Source organism: Columba livia, chromosome 1, assembly GCF_036013475.1.
Source record: "Columba livia isolate bColLiv1 breed racing homer chromosome 1, bColLiv1.pat.W.v2, whole genome shotgun sequence".
Classification (NCBI taxonomy): Eukaryota; Metazoa; Chordata; class Aves; order Columbiformes; family Columbidae; genus Columba; species Columba livia.
In genome coordinates, this window is record NC_088602.1 from 120887156 (window position 1) to 120904267 (window position 17112).

Consider the following 17112-nt stretch of genomic DNA (forward strand, 5'->3'; position numbering starts at 1 on the left):
AAGAGAGTTGCGGCAAGGTGCTGGGAGCATGTCTTCCATTGAGAAGTTGCAGTGAGAACCAGGGGACAGACAGCTGATCCTCAGGAGAGACAGAAAGAGCTTTCTTCAATGTTGGAGGAGTTGGACTACTTTCCTTTTTTGTTTGTTTGTTTGGTGGGTGTGTTGGTAGGATTAGAAAGTGCTTGTTTAAGGCATGACCACTTTTCTCTAAACAAATTCACTGTGTAATTGCAGACTGTTATAAGAGCTTGCTTGTGCCTTTCACAGTTACCAGCTGTGTTGATGTCAGTGAAGGAGTGTTTGAAGCAGTGGGTTCAGAATTCAGGAGGTGCTGGGTAACTCCGTATCAGCAAACACTTTTCTGAGTTGTGCTTTTGTGGCTTGTTGTTGGTTGTTTTGGTTTTTGGGGGAGGGGTGAGGTAGAGATGAGGAACTTTGGCAAGGTGGCTCTCTATTCAGATGCCTCTAGTCTGATAAGCTTTTCCCTTGCAAAGGGAGAACAGGTGTACAGGTTTACTGTTTGATTCCATTGATCAGCAATGTAGCAGTTACAGCAGTTAATGTAAAACATCACAGCTGATATAAACCATTTCCCTTTCTAATATCTCCATGTATGCTGGCAACAGAGACAAGTGTTTTTATGTTACGGTGTGGCAGGATGCAAACCCCCCTCGCCTCTGTGACATACGGCTTAACCTGGATGTTAGGTTTTGTTAGGTTTTGTGTGAGTCTTAAAAGGTGAGGAGAAAAGTTGTCGTCTTCATTATTGGTTAAGTTGGAGAAGTCAAAGTGAGGTGTTTTTTTTTCCACAGTGAAAGGAGGATCAAGAACAAGGGTTTGCTGATGGAGGCATGACATGAGGTGGACTCAACAAGAAAAGCAAGGAGATTTACAGTAGTAGAGTGCAGATATAGCCTACTGTCAGTGATTATGCAGTTCATTGAAGGTTAATAATTGTGTCTTTGAAATAATATCACAGTCTTCAGCATCTATCTGTTTAGCCTATGTTTCATAAGCAGGACGTTCTGTCTGCTACTGTAGTCACTTGGTAAATTGTGATGTAGTTTGATTACTGTCACTAAATCCTCCATCCAAGGCCACCTTTAATTTGCACCAAACATGTGTTGCTCTGTCTATTGAGACATGCCCTCCTCCTCCACGCCCCCCAAGCTGAAAATCTGTGGTGCAGCTACAATAGCAATTATTAATTTGGCCTGTTAAATTCACTGAGAATGGCAGAGCAACTGCTTATCACTTCAGATAATAATTCTTATCTATAGTCTTGTGGTCCTTGCAGCGTTCAGAGTGAGTGGCATGGGTAGGAGTGCTACATGGAATACGTGTAGCTTGAAAGTTAACTGTTTTGAATGAAAAAATTTAATTTGGAGTAAATTGTAATCTACACTCTTTCTTAGCACTGTGGTGCTAATGCTTAACACGTATGTGTTAAAAGGCATGAGAACAATTCTGAAGAGATACCAAAGTCTGAAAAATAAATGGGGAAACCAAAGCATTTATTGTCACATCAGCTGTTGTAAGCAGAAAGAAACACGACTAAAGCTTCTGTGGAATAAATTGTTAGCATGTATTGTTACTGAAAAAGTGCGTTGATGTTTAAGTGTTTGACTTCTGTGTTTCAGACTTCTTAAATTCAAGGATTTATCTCAAGCATTTCTTATTTTTTTCCTTAAGGTATGAATTCAAGTGCAATATACAAATAAAACAGTTTTTTGCTGCATATGTCTGTGTACTTAATTCTGTAGAGCATATTATAAAATATAATACCAGAAAAATTCTGGATTCTGGATAAGAGTACTTACAATCTACCAGGAAAATTTGTGCTTAGACTTTTGTCTAGGGTGTGTTCTGTTTATTTTAAGTTACTGTGGTACAGCCTTTCTTGAAATAAATATTTAGAGGTTCTAGCACAGTAATAGGAAACTTAGCCTCTTCTGATTCTGAAGTAAAAACCTGAAAAATAGAATTTCATTTTGGATAGGTGTCATTTTAGAGGTTGCTACAGTGTTAGGTAACCCTTTGGGAAAAGCAATCAATAAAATAATGGAAAATATGTTAATGAAGTAATTCTTCAAGGTAGAATTTACATATGGTACTTGAAAAAACATTTAATGCAAAGTTTTATTGTCAGTGCTCATCACTGTTATGTTCCCATCTGGTTTAATGAGACAAAGCCCAATACTTTTTTTTCTCAAATTCTAACATTTTGAAAATATTCTCTCTGACAGGCCAGTTGGAATGCCAAAAATGGAAAAAGTTTACCTACATAACCCTAGCTCAGAAGAAACAATTACATTAGTATCAATATCTGCTACAACATCACATTTTCATGCATCATTTTTTCAAAACCGGGTAAGTTATTCTGTTTTCTCAAAAATGAGCTTTTTGTTCCTCCTCCCTACCCCAAGTAGTCGGAGCTTGTTAAATGAACTACTGCATTTCTTGATCTTATACCAGTTACCAAGCAAATTTGAACGGAGCACAGAAACACATGTAAACTCCTAGAAGAGAAGGAGTAAAATACTGCATAGGAGTTCCAACTATGCTGGTATATACTGTAACTGCTGGCTTACCAGCAGATCTCCTTTGCTGAAGTGACTAAATGTACATTGTCTTAGAACACATACAGGAACAAGCTGTTCCTATAACTTTTCTGAAAATTGTAATTCCGGTGGAGCTGTATTAGTGTGAAGCAGTCACTCCAGGGCACTTACAACTACTGCAATCATGTTACAGGAACACAAGTTAACCCTGCTGACACTATGCTTTTTAGCTCTTAAAGACATTACTGTTAGATATAGCCCTCTAGTTTCAGTTTTGTTTGCAGGGCCTGTGGCTTAGCAGAGACCATGTAAACACTAAAGGCTTTAGAAAACCTGTCTATAAGCAACGTTTCTCACTTATATCAGTCTTGCAGTAATTGCCTTTCTCCAGTGAGAACTCTTGAGTTCAGAATTCAACATAAAAATCCAATTAAATGTCATTCTGCACTGCATAATAGTTGTAAAATACTGGCACTTTTCTTTTTGTCTAAAACCTCTACTTGTTTTTTTTTTCGTCTCTCTCGAAATCTGCGGTGGAGTTTCTAACTTCAGTTTTCCATAACGAACAGATGGAGATTTTCTCTAGAGCAAAGACTAGTGTTCATCTGCAGGGTGAAATGTCTTCACTAAACAGTTTTGCTTATTCCTCTGCTTGCTTGCTTTTGTTTTTTCCAGAAAATTCTTCCAGGAGGGAATACATCCTTCGATGTAGTTTTCCTCGCAAGAGTAGTGGGAAATGTAGAGAACACTTTATTTATTAACACTTCCAATCATGGGGTATTTACTTATCAGGTAAGAGAATTACTCTTTCAGAAGAAGTTGTGGAGTGGGAGTCAACTAGAGCAGCATCTATTATGGCATGCTGAGCTATCCAAGAATATTTGCACAAAAGGCTTTTTTGATCAGCCTAGTTGAAGTTTTCATCCCTGCTGCTTGTTGTAACACAGAGGTATCTCATTGTAAATATCTGTAGGGCAGTACTGTAAACCAGATCAATGAATTTATGTAGGGTTTAAAATCTTCCCAACAACTTTCATGTGTGTGTCGTTTTAGTGGCTCATTGTAGCGATCTAGCTCATTCTTTAGCTCTGTACTCATTTGATCCAGGGACAGGACAATGTTATTTGTTAAGCTGGCAAAAAATTGCTCACTTGAGATTCAGATGGATAAACCAGACAGATGAGAGAGTCTGAAAAATGAGAGAAATGCTCTTGTTGAAAGAAAATTACTCTTACCATGGCAGTGTTTTGAAAACAACAAAAATGCTTCCCATATGGATAGTCTGTTCTGTAAGGGTATGATTAAAGGATATTTCACATCTTTTTAACCTTTAGCTGGTATCTGGTGTTTCAGAGTATTAGAAAAAGACGGTATTTTGACTTCCTGTGTTCTAAATATGTCAGTGTAAGTAAGTAGTAGCTATGAGAAACACTCTTTACCAGCATACTAAACCAGTTTCTTTATTTCTGTGCTTTAGCATGATACTGGTGTTAAATATTCATTTAGAAGCATACTTTAAAATTAATTGAAAAGAGTACTTGGAAGATTACTAAAATTGTCACACACATGTGGGGCTGTGCAGCTACTTAAGCTTGTTTTTCTTTTTCTGAACTAGGTGTTTGGCATTGGAGTACCGAACCCCTATCGGTTGCGCCCATTTATTGGGGCACGAGTTCCTGTAAATAGCAGTTTTTCTCCTATAATAAATATACATAACCCTCACAGTGAACCTTTGCAGGTGAGCCTAAGAGAAAACCGTTAAATGCTCATTTATGTTTATGATATGAAACTGAAATTTTGTTTATCTTAGTACTTCTTAAAATCCTGTTTGGACTTTAAAGCTATTTGAGGCCAAGTCCTCCTCCACGTTATATAAATGTTTTTGTGTCTAAATGCAAATCAGTTGTTTTAGAAATTTTAGATTATGCTCACAGATCTCTTCATTGCAAAGCTGAGGTTTTACTGTGAAATTTCCATTTATAAAATGGTCTTAATTACTGCAAAATAAATAATTAAACTTCACTGATAGTTAGGAAAAATACTGAAGAAAACAAAGTTGAATAGATCTTGTACTTTTAATCCAGGCATGCTTCTTAGCTTCCTTCTGCTTGTTATGCACAGCGTAAGTTGTCTTTACATGTATCCTAGTGTGTAACGCTGGTGAACATTTTTATGTTAAGGCAGTGTAGATGTCTATACCTAACCAAACAACTAAGTGAATAGTCCGCTGATAAATGTGATTTGATTTGGTTAAGTGATCCACAGACAGTGAAATGCTACAGAAAACAGAGTGTGGCAGTAGCAAGTGGCTATATCTTCACTGAAAGTGAATTTATAAGATACTCTAACGGTCAGATAGTTGATAACCCATGCCATTGCACACTAGAATACCTGATAATTAAAACAGAATCCCTTTAATGTTGAGTGTTGACATCTTCCTGTTATCCACCTCAGGTGGTAGAAATGTATTCCAGTGGAGGTGATCTACATCTAGAGCTTCCAACAGGACAGCAAGGAGGTACAAGGAAGCTATGGGTGAGTAGTCATCTCTTGCAGCTTTTGTTGTGCTTGTTTGGGGAGGTTTTATTTTGATATTATTTTAGTTTTGGTTTTTTTATCAACTTATGTTTCTTGTCATGTTATCATTAAAAATACCTCATAAAAATTTGAAACTATAACAGGGTCTGTTAATTGTACAGTAATAGGAATTGAAGGAAAGGTATAATTACAAGGAGTTGTGTCCATTGAGCTGTGCTTTTTTGAAATGAGAGGAACAAGATGATTCCCAGTAAGAATGAATTGCACCTGCTTGAGTGTTCAGGACAATGTAGTCCTCTGTTGGCATGTGAGCTGGATCTAACCCACTGGAAAAATGTACGTTGTTTTTTTTTTAAACTGAAGAAGTCCTTCCTGCAAATTGTTATCGATGTGTACATGACTTGAAAAGGCAGCTGAATGAACTCAGGGAAGAAGAATCTATTAAGGACTACTAAATAAATCAACAGTATGTCTAGCTGCAGTAAATCCCTAGATCCATGAGTTGAGAGTGGCTGGAAACTGTTCTGGAAAATATTCCTACATTCATGCCCTGCAGTTACTCTTTACTCTTGATGTTTGTTGGGGGAGACAGGATAGTGGGTTGGATGGACTCGTGGTCTGGCCCTTTAAATCTGTTTTGTTGTGATATTCACTTAATGGAGTTTTGAAGTAACACATACTGACATCTTTAAGTGAAATAAAGTTTAGGAGCATCCTGAAGGTAAAGTATTGGCTCTGTGCTCTGTATCACATTCTTGGTAATGTCCAACTAGATACAAAACCTAATTTGAATTGTTCCTTCCTTTTTTGATGACTGTTCTGGGAGAGACTTTAAAGTCATTGGGCTCCAAAACTTGTGTCTTCCTCAAGTGTGTCATTACAGTCACTGACAGTTACATCTGCTGTAGTGAGTAAAGCCAGGATAGTTCCAAATGAGTTAAGAGGGATATCACAGAACTTAATTCCTGTCTTTTCTGGAATATGGCGCTATCTTTTAATTTTAGATACAAAAGTTGCAGACAAGTGAGTATGAATACAGATCACAAGCATTTTAAAAAATGCAGTGGAAGACTAAACACGTGCTGAGGGTTAGATGTAAACATTAAAATGGATTTGAAAACGTGAAGTCCCTAATGTTTTGACACCATTTTAGTCTAATGGCATCGCTTCTAAAGATAGCCCATTACTTGTTCTGAAAAGAACTGAAGGGCAATGTTGAATTCTGTAGCCATTAGTAGGTAGGTAACAAACATGTCAGAGCCACAAACAAAAGAATAGAGGGTTTTTAAATGTCAGGTTTATTTCTAGTTCTGTTTCTCAAGCATGTAGCTTTTCAGCTTCTCTAGGCCAGGTTGCCAGTTAAAGCAATGATGACTTGCATGTGAAAGCTTCCAGTGTGTTGTGTGGAAAGGCAGTTAGGCTAATACGAGTCAGCACCAATCCTCTTACATATCAGCCACTGGTATTTTGAAACAATAAGGCAACTAGAAGAAATTAAACCAGTAGGAGGAAACCTCCAGATATGTCATATTGGCGATGTCCAGAGCTGCACTGCAGTTAGAAAAAGCTGCAAAGCAGAAGAAATTATTTGAAATACGGTGATTATACTTTGACATAAGGATGAGCATCATTGTCTAAAATTGCTTTGATGCCAAATGTTTGGATGGTTGATTAAAGAAGTCTGCATACGCAGAGGTGTTTTTGTAGTCACTGCTGAGAGTAACTTCAGGGATCTGACAAACCTTGGATCCCTGGTTACACATAGGGAAGAGTCACATCAAGTCCTCTGAAACATTAATGAACTGCTGCATTACATAGTCTGTGAATAAGTGCGAAAACAGAATATGCAGTGTCAGTATGTCAGCTCTTGTTCTGAAGCTAGTCTTGGGCTGCAGCTGCATCCAGCAAATACAGAAAAAGTTGTCTTTGAAACCCTGAATGCAGATTGGAACTGATGGAGTAGGCTATGTACAGAAACTTGTTTGGTGACTTACAAACCTGTACCTCCACAAACTTCTGTCTCCTTGCAGTTCTGCACTGTTTCAATTTGTGTTCAGCACCGAAACTGAATGCCTTATGTATGCTTTGGAGGAAAAAAAAACAACAATTAGAATATATAAAACCAATGTTTGATGTTACTGCACTTAATATTTTTTTGAGTAGATTTTGTTTATTGGTAGATTCTGACAATTCAGTCTGTCATCTTACCACAATTTAAATACATAAAACTTAATCAAATGGGACATGAAAGTCCTCTTGCATATACCTATTTTTAATCAGTGTCATATTAGATGATTACGACTATCCTTGCTAAATTTAATGGTAATTTTAATAACATGCAGCCTCTCTCTTACTGCTATGGCAGCTTTTTCTCTTAATACAGTTATACTCAATGCTTCTATTGTATTTTTTTGATGTGGCAGCTTTTTTTGTAATGACTGCACTCTCATAGATGTGCTTTGATTATTTATCAGGAAATACCTCCCTATGAAACAAAAGGAGTGATGAGAGCCAGCTTTTCTTCAAGAGAAGCAGATAATCATACAGCCTTCATTAGAATAAAAACAAATGCCTCAGACAATACAGAATTTATCATTCTCCCTGTTGAAGTAGAAGTTACAACAGGTTTGTAGAAAAGTGGTGGTGTGTTTTTTTTATTGATTGTTGTTGGTTTTGTTGTTGGTTTTGTTATTCAGTTTAATTAACTTTAATTTTTTTTTTTTTTTTTTTTTTTTTCTTGAAGCACCAGGAATCTATTCATCAACAGAAATGCTAGATTTTGGTACACTACGAACACAAGGTAAATTATACTTAAGATCTCGAAATGTACTTATAAGGAGTAAGGTGGGGAGGGGAAAGCCCAGTTCTATTTGTGCTGTTCAGGGTTGCTTGTGGAATTGATGCTTTTTAAAAGCCAGGGTTTCAAAAGCAGGGTAACAGTGTGTACAATGGTGCACAAATATTTTCACCTGCAAATATACCTGAGATGTGTACAAGCAAACAGTACCCTGCACATCCAGTTATAAGTCCAGAAATAACATTAGTCTTACACAGTTTTGCATGGCTTAGTCTGAAAGCCATTGCCAGTTTACTTAATTTGTGAACTTGCTTTGAAACATTGCTTTACAACTGCAGAAGTTTAAACAATTTTCAAACACATGGAATAGTGAGAGTGTGCAAATCGAATTTGTTGCTTATGATAAGATCTTTTTTTTTTGAAGTGCCACTTACACATTTGTGCCTAACATTTTACATTTTAAATTAATATTGTTTAGTGAAATTTTTAAAACATCATATATATGGCAGAAAGTAGTAAAATAGAAGATACCTTTTGAAACTGTAGAAGGGACTCCTTAGTGAAGAAGAACAATATATATCTTCTCTGAACTAAAAAAGGTAGCTTCTAAAGTCCTTTTCCACACAACTTACTTAACGTGAAGATTTTTAAATAAGATGAGTTTTTGCTGAATATTGATGCATCTGGCAAAATAATTCATGGTAGGATTTTTAGCCTGTTCATTTCTTAATATGTTAGAAATACGAGCAGTTAGCTGAAGCATGTAATACCTACTAATAAACAAAAATGCAGTTTTTAAGTGTGTCATATTATTGGGACTAGCGGTTTTTGACTGGCTGTACTGTCATGTTAGTGTAACTTGTAAACACTAAACAACAGTGGATTTGTATGAGAAACCAGCTAGTGCAGATGACTTTGTGTAAGGTTCTTCTGTTAAGATGGCCTAATAGCCAGGTATGTTTTTTGTTCTTTAACAGATCTGCCAAAAATTTTAAATCTGCATTTATTAAATTCAGGAACAAAAGATGTGCCAATTACAGTAAGTTTTATTTCCTTTCAATTTGAAACTGTCTACTTGGATTTACTTTCTCTCATAAAAATTGATCATTCATAGGTTCACTGCGTAATGTTCAGATTTAGAAGCTAGGTGATGTGTGACTGAAAACCTAACTTAATAGTAAGACAACTAATCTGTATGCATGGTGAAATGAATATGCTTCATCGCCTTCTTTGAATGGCTGTTTTCAGCATTTATAGGCTGTGCCTGCAATATCTAAGCCTCTGGAAGCTTTTATACTTGTGAACAGTAACTCCCGTTCAGTGAACAAGAGATTAATGCAGAGTCTGTGAGATTCTTTGTCCTCATCACACACTCCATGAGAGTGTATGAAGTGGTTGTCCAGCGTAATCTTTTAAGATGAGCAAAGAGGAGCTTTCAAGAGCATACTGTAAAATGACCCTGGTTTTCTTGAGGTTATCTGCTTTGTGGCTTGAAACAAGAAAAAAGCCTGCAAACACTCTAGAGCCCTTTCAGTAAGATCACTGCAGCTGCACATGAAGTTGAGCCAGCTTCAAAATTTTGGGATTTTCTACCCTTTATTTTTATTACAGAATTTTGGTTCTAGTCTGGTAGTCTGCCTTTATTCATTCATACCCTTTCCCTGTGTAATCTTTCTCACTGCCCACTACTTTTCTCATTTCTTCCTTCTCCCTTTCCTGTCTGTCTTGTTTGCCAGATTTAGTTGTATAGCTATCTATACCTTGTCCCAGTGCACTTCAAAAAGTGTTGAAGTGTTGAAAAGAAACCGGAGGAGCCAGAAGAATGACTGAAAGACTGGCAAAGATTTCTTACTGAGCTCTTGGAGGGCATTTCTGTGTTTTTTAGAGAATATAGGTGTAACTGTAGGGAGTAGTATTTTAATAGTAGAGGTCTAACAAAAACTTAAAAGAGGGTGCTGGAAACTGAGGCTAGATAAATTTAAGCTAGAAACAGGACATATTTTTAGTAATAACTTTCCAGTGTGATAAGTCCATTGCAACGCTTGCTAAGTTGTTCACTAATAATTTTCTAGTTGAGAGAAACTTGCAGTATAGCGCAAACAGAATTTAATTCGTCAGAGTCCTAATGTTTATTGCATTAATGAGGTCAGATGAAACTATAAGGTCTGTTGTGGCCTTGTAAGCTGTGAACCAACTTCCATGGAGGGTTTTTATTTAAAAAAAAACTGTATATTATTTTTTACAATCAAAGGGTTGACAAATTTATTAAATTATTTTTCCAGCCATGCCTGCTGTTTTATGTCCTGTCCATCTTCTTAGATTTGCCAGGTTTTTGGCATAGGGATAATTTTTTGTGTTTGAGGTTTGTTTTTTTGTTAGTTTTTAGGTGTGTAATGTACTTCCTGAGTACAATGCAAATAATCATATATTCAAACCATCAGTATCACTTCTAATGTCTGATAATGCAGTACATGATTCAAATTCCTCCATTTAAAAAAAAAAATACTCTTTTAAGCTATTGTATTTGGACTGTAGACCATCAACTGTGGTCTAATGGAAGGCTGTTATTTGATAGCCATTATACATGTCATGACAGAACTTTACCAGATGAATTATTCTTTTACAGTATATCAAAGCAGTAAATTTGGTGGTCTTAAAGCTTTTGGGACTCACTGTTGCAATGATAAAGTTGCCACATAAGTCTGGATATGATGTATTTTTCAGCATGTCACGTGTGGCACATGAAGGCAGTTGTTCTCGTTAAGGCACAGCTTTTTTGGGAAGTTTGTAGCATTTGAAGCACTGTGTGAATTTCTGCTGCTGTGCCAATCAGGGAATTTCAATGTGTTAAGCAAGAGTCAAGAATTTTTGGAAGGAACCTGGTGAATACCTTACTTCTAGGAAAGCTCGAGAGACTGATTTCTGAGCCTTTAGAGCTAGAGTTTAAAAGCAGTGAGACAGAGCTCTGTGACAAATTTCCTCTTAATGTCAGAAGAAAAGGCCAAGGCTATATTTAGCATATATTTAAGCTTGGGTGCTGGAGGAGCTAAATATCTTCAGGTCAGCTGTGTACAAGAGGCTGCTAATGCCATTGCCAGAGTTGTAGTTGTTCTGCCTTTTAGCACTTAGTCATGCTGTGGTCCAACAAATTGGTTGAGGAAAAGAAGCAGCAGTCACTTGAGTTTCTTTTTTGAGTTCTAAAACTCTTGATAAAAACTTTCTGAATTACATTTTCTAAGGTTTTCTCTATTATTAGGGAGAATCATGTTTATTTCATAACAGGATGCACTGTTGTCATGCTGCAACAATTAAGCCATGCTGTCAAAAATCTAGTAAATGCAGATTGCTGAACACATTCTTTTATCCCTGGTTTAGAATGAAAATTTTCTTTTTTGTTAAGGCACTTAAAGTCGATCTGATTGCTAAAAAGAATTTGAGCTCCTGATAATGTTTGCATAAAGAACCAGGAACTTCAGGACAGCTGTATATTGAACCTGAATTCTATCAGTTTGAAAATAAGTGTTTGCATAAAGAAGTATTTACTTACTTCTGTCAAAATTTCACATACTTCAGAGTAGATTTTGTTGTCTCTTATCAACCTGCAAGAAGTAGTTTACTTCTGAGTTGTTTTCAGTCTGCATGTTTGAATACATCTCAAAGTTATTAAGAGACAGTTCCCTTAAAGGATTAAAAAAGTAATTTATTCTGGATGGTGCTGCATGGCAGAAGTGAACTTCAATTAGTTGTGTCCCTGTTTAAACTGAAGGCCAAGTTATTACTGACAAAATAATTGTGTCTGTAAAAGGGAATAAAACAGTACAGAGGTGGTTCTGACACTCACTGAACCAGCCTTAGCTACAGGGCTTTTTCCTCTTGCAGCACGGTAACTGTGTCTTTACTATCTGTAAGTAAAAGGCTAGAGCCTGCTCAGTCTTTAGAGCAACATGCTGGGTAGACAAGAAAAAGCTGTATTTTGGAGCTGCTGTCAGGTAAACAATGTGGATGAGCATGTGCTGGTGTTTCAATCCATACTCTTCTCCTCTTTAATGACTCTCAGACTATACCTATTCTATTAAACTAAACCTTCAAAGTCTTTCCCAATAACTGGTGCAGTAGCACAAAGCTTTATTCCACCTCTGTGTTCTGTAGAACATTTTAAAATCCTCATTTTCTGCTCTTATGCTAAATACTGAATGTATCTTCATACGGCGGGGTCAGAAATCTTGACTGAGGCACTTTATGGGAGAGCCATGTGTTAATGAAGCATGTCTGGTTTTAATTCTTCTTCCCCACAGAATCATTTAATTGTTTAGGTCAGAAAAGACCTTTAAGATCATCAGGTCCAACCATTAACCTAGCACTGCCAAGTCCACATCTAAACCGTGTCCTGAAGAGCCACATCTACATACACAGCTTTTAAATCCCTCCAGGGATGGTGACTCCACGACTTTCCTGGGCAGCCTGTTCCAATGCCTGACAACCCTTTCTGTGAAGAATTTTTTCCCAATACCCAATCTGAACTTCCTCTGGCACAACTTGAGGCCATTTCCTCTTGTCCTATCACTTGTTATTGGGAGAAGAGACCAATCCCCTCCATGCTACAACCTCCTTTCAGGTGGTTGCAGACAGCGATCAGGTCTCCCCTCAGCCTCCTTTTCTCCAGGCTGAACAGCCCCAGTTCCCTCAGCCGCTCCTCATCAGACTTGTGCTACAGACCCCTCACCAGCTTTGTTGCCCTTCTCTGCACTCTCTCCAGCACCTCAGTGTCTTTCATGTAGTGTGGGGCCCAAAACCAAACACAGGATTCAGGGTGGGGCCTCACCAGTGCCGAGTACAGTGGCACAATCACTTCTCTAGTCCTGCTGACCACACTATTCCTGATACAAGCCAGGATGCTGTTGGCCTTCTTGGCCACCTGGGCCCACTGCTGGCTCATGTTCAGCCGGCTGTAAGTTGCTGTCAGGATGCTTTCTGAGAAAAATTGGTGGTGTTAGATCCTTGATGGAACTTGTGTGTGTGTTTTGTCATGACCTGTCTGTATTTGATGATTCTTAAGGCCCATCTCAGGACAAGTTTTGCTTCGGCTTTACTTGAAATAGGTCAAAATTTGAGAAAAGTAAAGTTGAAAGGATTGATAGGGATGTTGGTTTTTCCTTTGGTTGTCTTAATTATCTGTTTCCTTTTATAATATGTAAGCAAGCAATAAATGAGAAATGTTCATGATGTGATTAAGAAATTTTCAACAAAACAGTGCTAAATTACTTCCTTAAATCATTGGTTGTAGACTTTTTGAGTAAATACATCTAGGTTTGTTACACTTGTGTTTTAAGAGATGCTCCTGTGAAACCTGCCATTTTTTTTGCAACAGACTGTCCTTTCAAATATTTCTGATTTGTTTTGCTAAATGAAATCAGCATAATTTCAGGCTTTAGTAACTAAAAAACCCAGCCTTTTCCATGAAGAGAGCTACTAGAAATGGTTATGCTTTCTGCCATGCCAGAGCTCTGAAGCCGATTACAGCTTTGGTTTTGTCTGCCTTAAGAGGTTTTTTTTTTTTAAAGGCACCTTAGGATCTCAGTTTTGTAGTATGGATTTCATTAGAAGAAAATTGTGATAATTATGAATTGACTCATGAAGAGAAATAGCAAATATCTGTACCACGTGTACCTGGGTGGTTGACAAAGGTCAGTATTATAAATCCAAAATACAAAACTTACACTCAAGTTCACAGAGATTATTCGTTAGCTGCAGGAGCAGCACTGCTTGTTTCCTCTAAAGATCACATGGCCTGCAGAACTTAATTATGTATGCTTGGTTTTATGGCTTTAATTTACAATCAAGGACAGCTGAGCTTGGAGAAACTGTAATTGGTTGTACTACTAGCTGTCTGCCTTGCTCCTCTCTGACCAAGAAAGGCTCAGCTGCTGGTGAAGCAGGTGCTAAAGCTCTGCAGCCCGGCGCAAGGTAAACCAGCACTCATTTCAGTTTCCTTAACACAGCATCCTGTAATTTGCAGTAGCTTAACAGCTTCTGCATGAGCAGCTGAGCCATTCTTACAGTAGGAGAAGGCAGCTGGGAAGGAGGAATCATGGCAGCCATCCTAATTTTGAATAAAACAAGAATAAGAGCATTTAAATGCTCCATGCCCGGTTTCTCTCCGTGGAATCTAGATAAAGAGTTTGCTAGCAATCGTTTATAGAGTCTTCAGATACTGACTTGGAATCCATAATCCTGCTGCGTAGCAGTATCTATACAAACCAGCTCTGGCGCTAATAACTGACACATTTGCTATTCTAGTAATGCCCAATTCACCTTTTAATTTAGTTTAAAACAGTAACCCTCAGATACAAAAGGTGATCTTGTAAAATGCTGGTATAGAATGAGTGTCATCTTAGATTTACAAAAATGTTCTCTCTAAAGTGTTTATTTTTTTCCCTGTGGCAGCTCTGCAGACTAGCATGAGAACAGGGACAAGGCAGGTGTCTGTATCATCACTAGTAATTAGACAAGTCAGTTAACAGCTTTGTTAATGAGTGCACCAAAACAATGGTCTAGCTATTGTAACCCTGCAGCATTAAGAATAAAAAACCCAATCTTTATTTGAATAAAGATTGTTTTGCATGTTATTGATGTTTCTGTCCATACTCTCACTGCTATTGCCCACTTTCCTGGTTACCGACTTAGTGATTTGGCAGACCTGAAAAAATTCTAAAGCCTTTTACGATGCTGCTTTGTTATAGGAAGGACAGACTTGTAAGAACTCAGCCAAAACTGGGTACTGTTGTATCACTTTGAAGGATATGGGAAGGCTGCACAGTATGTTAACAGTGAGAAATTTACAGGTGCTCCGTATTTTGATTGTTTGCAGAGTGTTAGACCCACACCACAGAATGAAGCTATAACAGTGCATTTCAAGCCAGTTACGTTAAAAGCCTCTGAAAGTAAATATACCAAAGTTGCAAGTATTAGCTTTGATGGTAAGTACTGCTCCTCTCTTCTTAGAACTTCTCAGGTGCTTCTTAAAACTTGCTGAAATTTCATGAATTATTTTCCACTCTTAACAAAATGTTATTTGTGATTTTGAGAAGGAAATGGGCTTTTCCTACCTGGAAAAGGCTTACAGTTCTTCTGACTTATTTTTGAAGGGATCATCTCTAATCATAGTCAGCAGGTAACTTAGACTGGCAAATATTGTTGAAGAGAAGGAATTCTTAAGCAATCTTCTATGTGCATATATAAAAATTGAACATCAAATTTCTATTAAATGTAAGCAATAATCTTATGTTAAGACAGAGATTATTTTAAAGGTATTGTTAGCCTAAATAGGCATTTGATTTTGAGAAACCCTAACAAACCAGGACATGTTCCTCACAGTAATATACATTAGAGGAGAATATATCCCTTGAATTGCCCTTTGATCCTTCATAGTTTAAAAATAATCAAAATCTCATTTCTAAAAAATGTTGCCTTTTATATTGGAACATACATGGAAACGGGGCTCTGCAATGCTCTTGAGAACCTTACTGTGAAAGTTGGCTTATTTTATTTTGCTATCTTGAATTCATATTACAGATAAAGGGAGCTGAAGGTGGAAAAATCTTTTACTAGTACCTTTCCTACAAAGATATGTTATGTATGCTGATAGTGACTTTCATCTATATCTTTATGAAAGAAGTGCTGGGTCATTTCCTTCCTGCATAGTTTGACTTTAGATATTATGCTGATATTTTGTAGAAAGGCACTTCTGTTTTTGTAGAGATTTTAATCAGCTGCCAGAATTCTATTGACCTACTCAGAGGTTAGTGCTTTAAGATACTAGTTGGTGCTGTAAAGTTTCTCTGCTGGGATTGCTTAGAAGTGGAAGTTTATAGACACAATGTTTCTCATTTCAGACATAATTTTAGAAGTCGTGTGGATAGAGAGGAGAGGATCAATTTTTATTATTATTGTTATTTATTGATTAGCACTTCAGATTTTTAATAACTTATGGTTTGTAAGATGATTGAAGTGTGTCTTAGCCTATAAATAAATTCTGAAGTAGCTGAACTCTGTCAACCTGAGGTGGTATTATGCTCCAATTTTGAACCTGGAGAGAATTGTGATATGAGGACCTACTGACTAACATACAGTAGATCTTGGAATGAATGGTAGTTGGAGAAAAATACCCAGACACACTGTTTAATGTGTTTTTAAGGGATTGACTTGGTGAATTCTTTTAAGTGAAGCTGCCAGCCCTAAATATTTGCTATTTCAAGTGTCCTAATGCATGCAGGGACTTAAGAGGCTGATGGTTTCTCCTAATTAGTATTTGAATCCCTTGACTTTTCTGGCAGTGTTGCTACCAGGATAACTGCTTGTGCTGTGATCTTGGAGCAAACCTGTGAGCTTTGTTCCTGGGGCTTGTGTGATTTGGGTTCTTACATGGGTTCTGATTCTGTTTCTGTAAAGTTTAGCATGTCTTTGATTTCTTCATTATTGAAATGTTGCTGCGTTCCTGGCCTGAAGTCCTGCTCAACCGGTAGCCCTAAGTGAGGAGCCCAGCCATCTCAAGATCCCCGTTAGAGAAGTTCAATAAGCTAAGGCAGTCTATTTCCTAACATTTCCCTTCTGTTTAGGGGAGGGATAGATGTATTCCATACCCGAAATCAGCTCAGCTGGGATCTGAATTATCCTCTGAACATGCCAAAGTTACTTATTTGATAGGAACAAGCAGGCTTCCTGATCATTAGATAAACTTACTAGTTCAGGCAGGTCAGCTAACTGGTGTTAAGGAGGAGGAACTCGCAACCCTGATTGATCTCTTACTTCCTACACGTATTCCATGTCAGTTGCTTTTTGAAATTTTCTTAACATCCCTTTTTCTTCTCCATGATACTCTGTGCTAGCTCTGTGCTTTTATTTTTCCATTCACGGTAGTTTAACCTAATGGATCATTTTTTTGTCTGCTCTAACAAACCTCATATTCTTGTGTGTGCAGCATCAAAAGCAAAAAAAGCATCACAGTCTTCTGGGAAAATAACTGTTAAAGCAAAAGAGAAGAGCTACTCCAAACTTGAAATACCATATCAAGCAGAAGTGTTGGATGGGTAAGCTTACAGTAGTTGGCCATAATTCAAAACCTAAATGCTGTAAATGAGCTGATGTAGCAGGGAATTCAGCCTTTTTAAGCGGAGAGAGCTTATAAAGAGCTGATTAGTAAGTTTTCTGAATCTGGAG

The 17112-nt window shown here is 37.4% G+C and overlaps 1 protein-coding gene across 1 annotated transcript in view; it reads left to right on the forward strand.

Annotated features, from left to right (window-relative positions):
* Positions 1-17112, forward strand: part of TMEM131 (transmembrane protein 131) — a 102977-nt gene that overhangs the window by 49296 nt on the left and 36569 nt on the right. The window contains exons 5-13 of the mRNA XM_065075545.1: positions 2247-2370; positions 3237-3353; positions 4177-4299; positions 5016-5096; positions 7574-7724; positions 7843-7899; positions 8874-8935; positions 14765-14873; positions 16874-16982. Coding sequence (XP_064931617.1) covers positions 2247-2370; positions 3237-3353; positions 4177-4299; positions 5016-5096; positions 7574-7724; positions 7843-7899; positions 8874-8935; positions 14765-14873; positions 16874-16982 — 933 coding nt within the window. The remainder of the gene's footprint in view (positions 1-2246; positions 2371-3236; positions 3354-4176; positions 4300-5015; positions 5097-7573; positions 7725-7842; positions 7900-8873; positions 8936-14764; positions 14874-16873; positions 16983-17112) is intronic.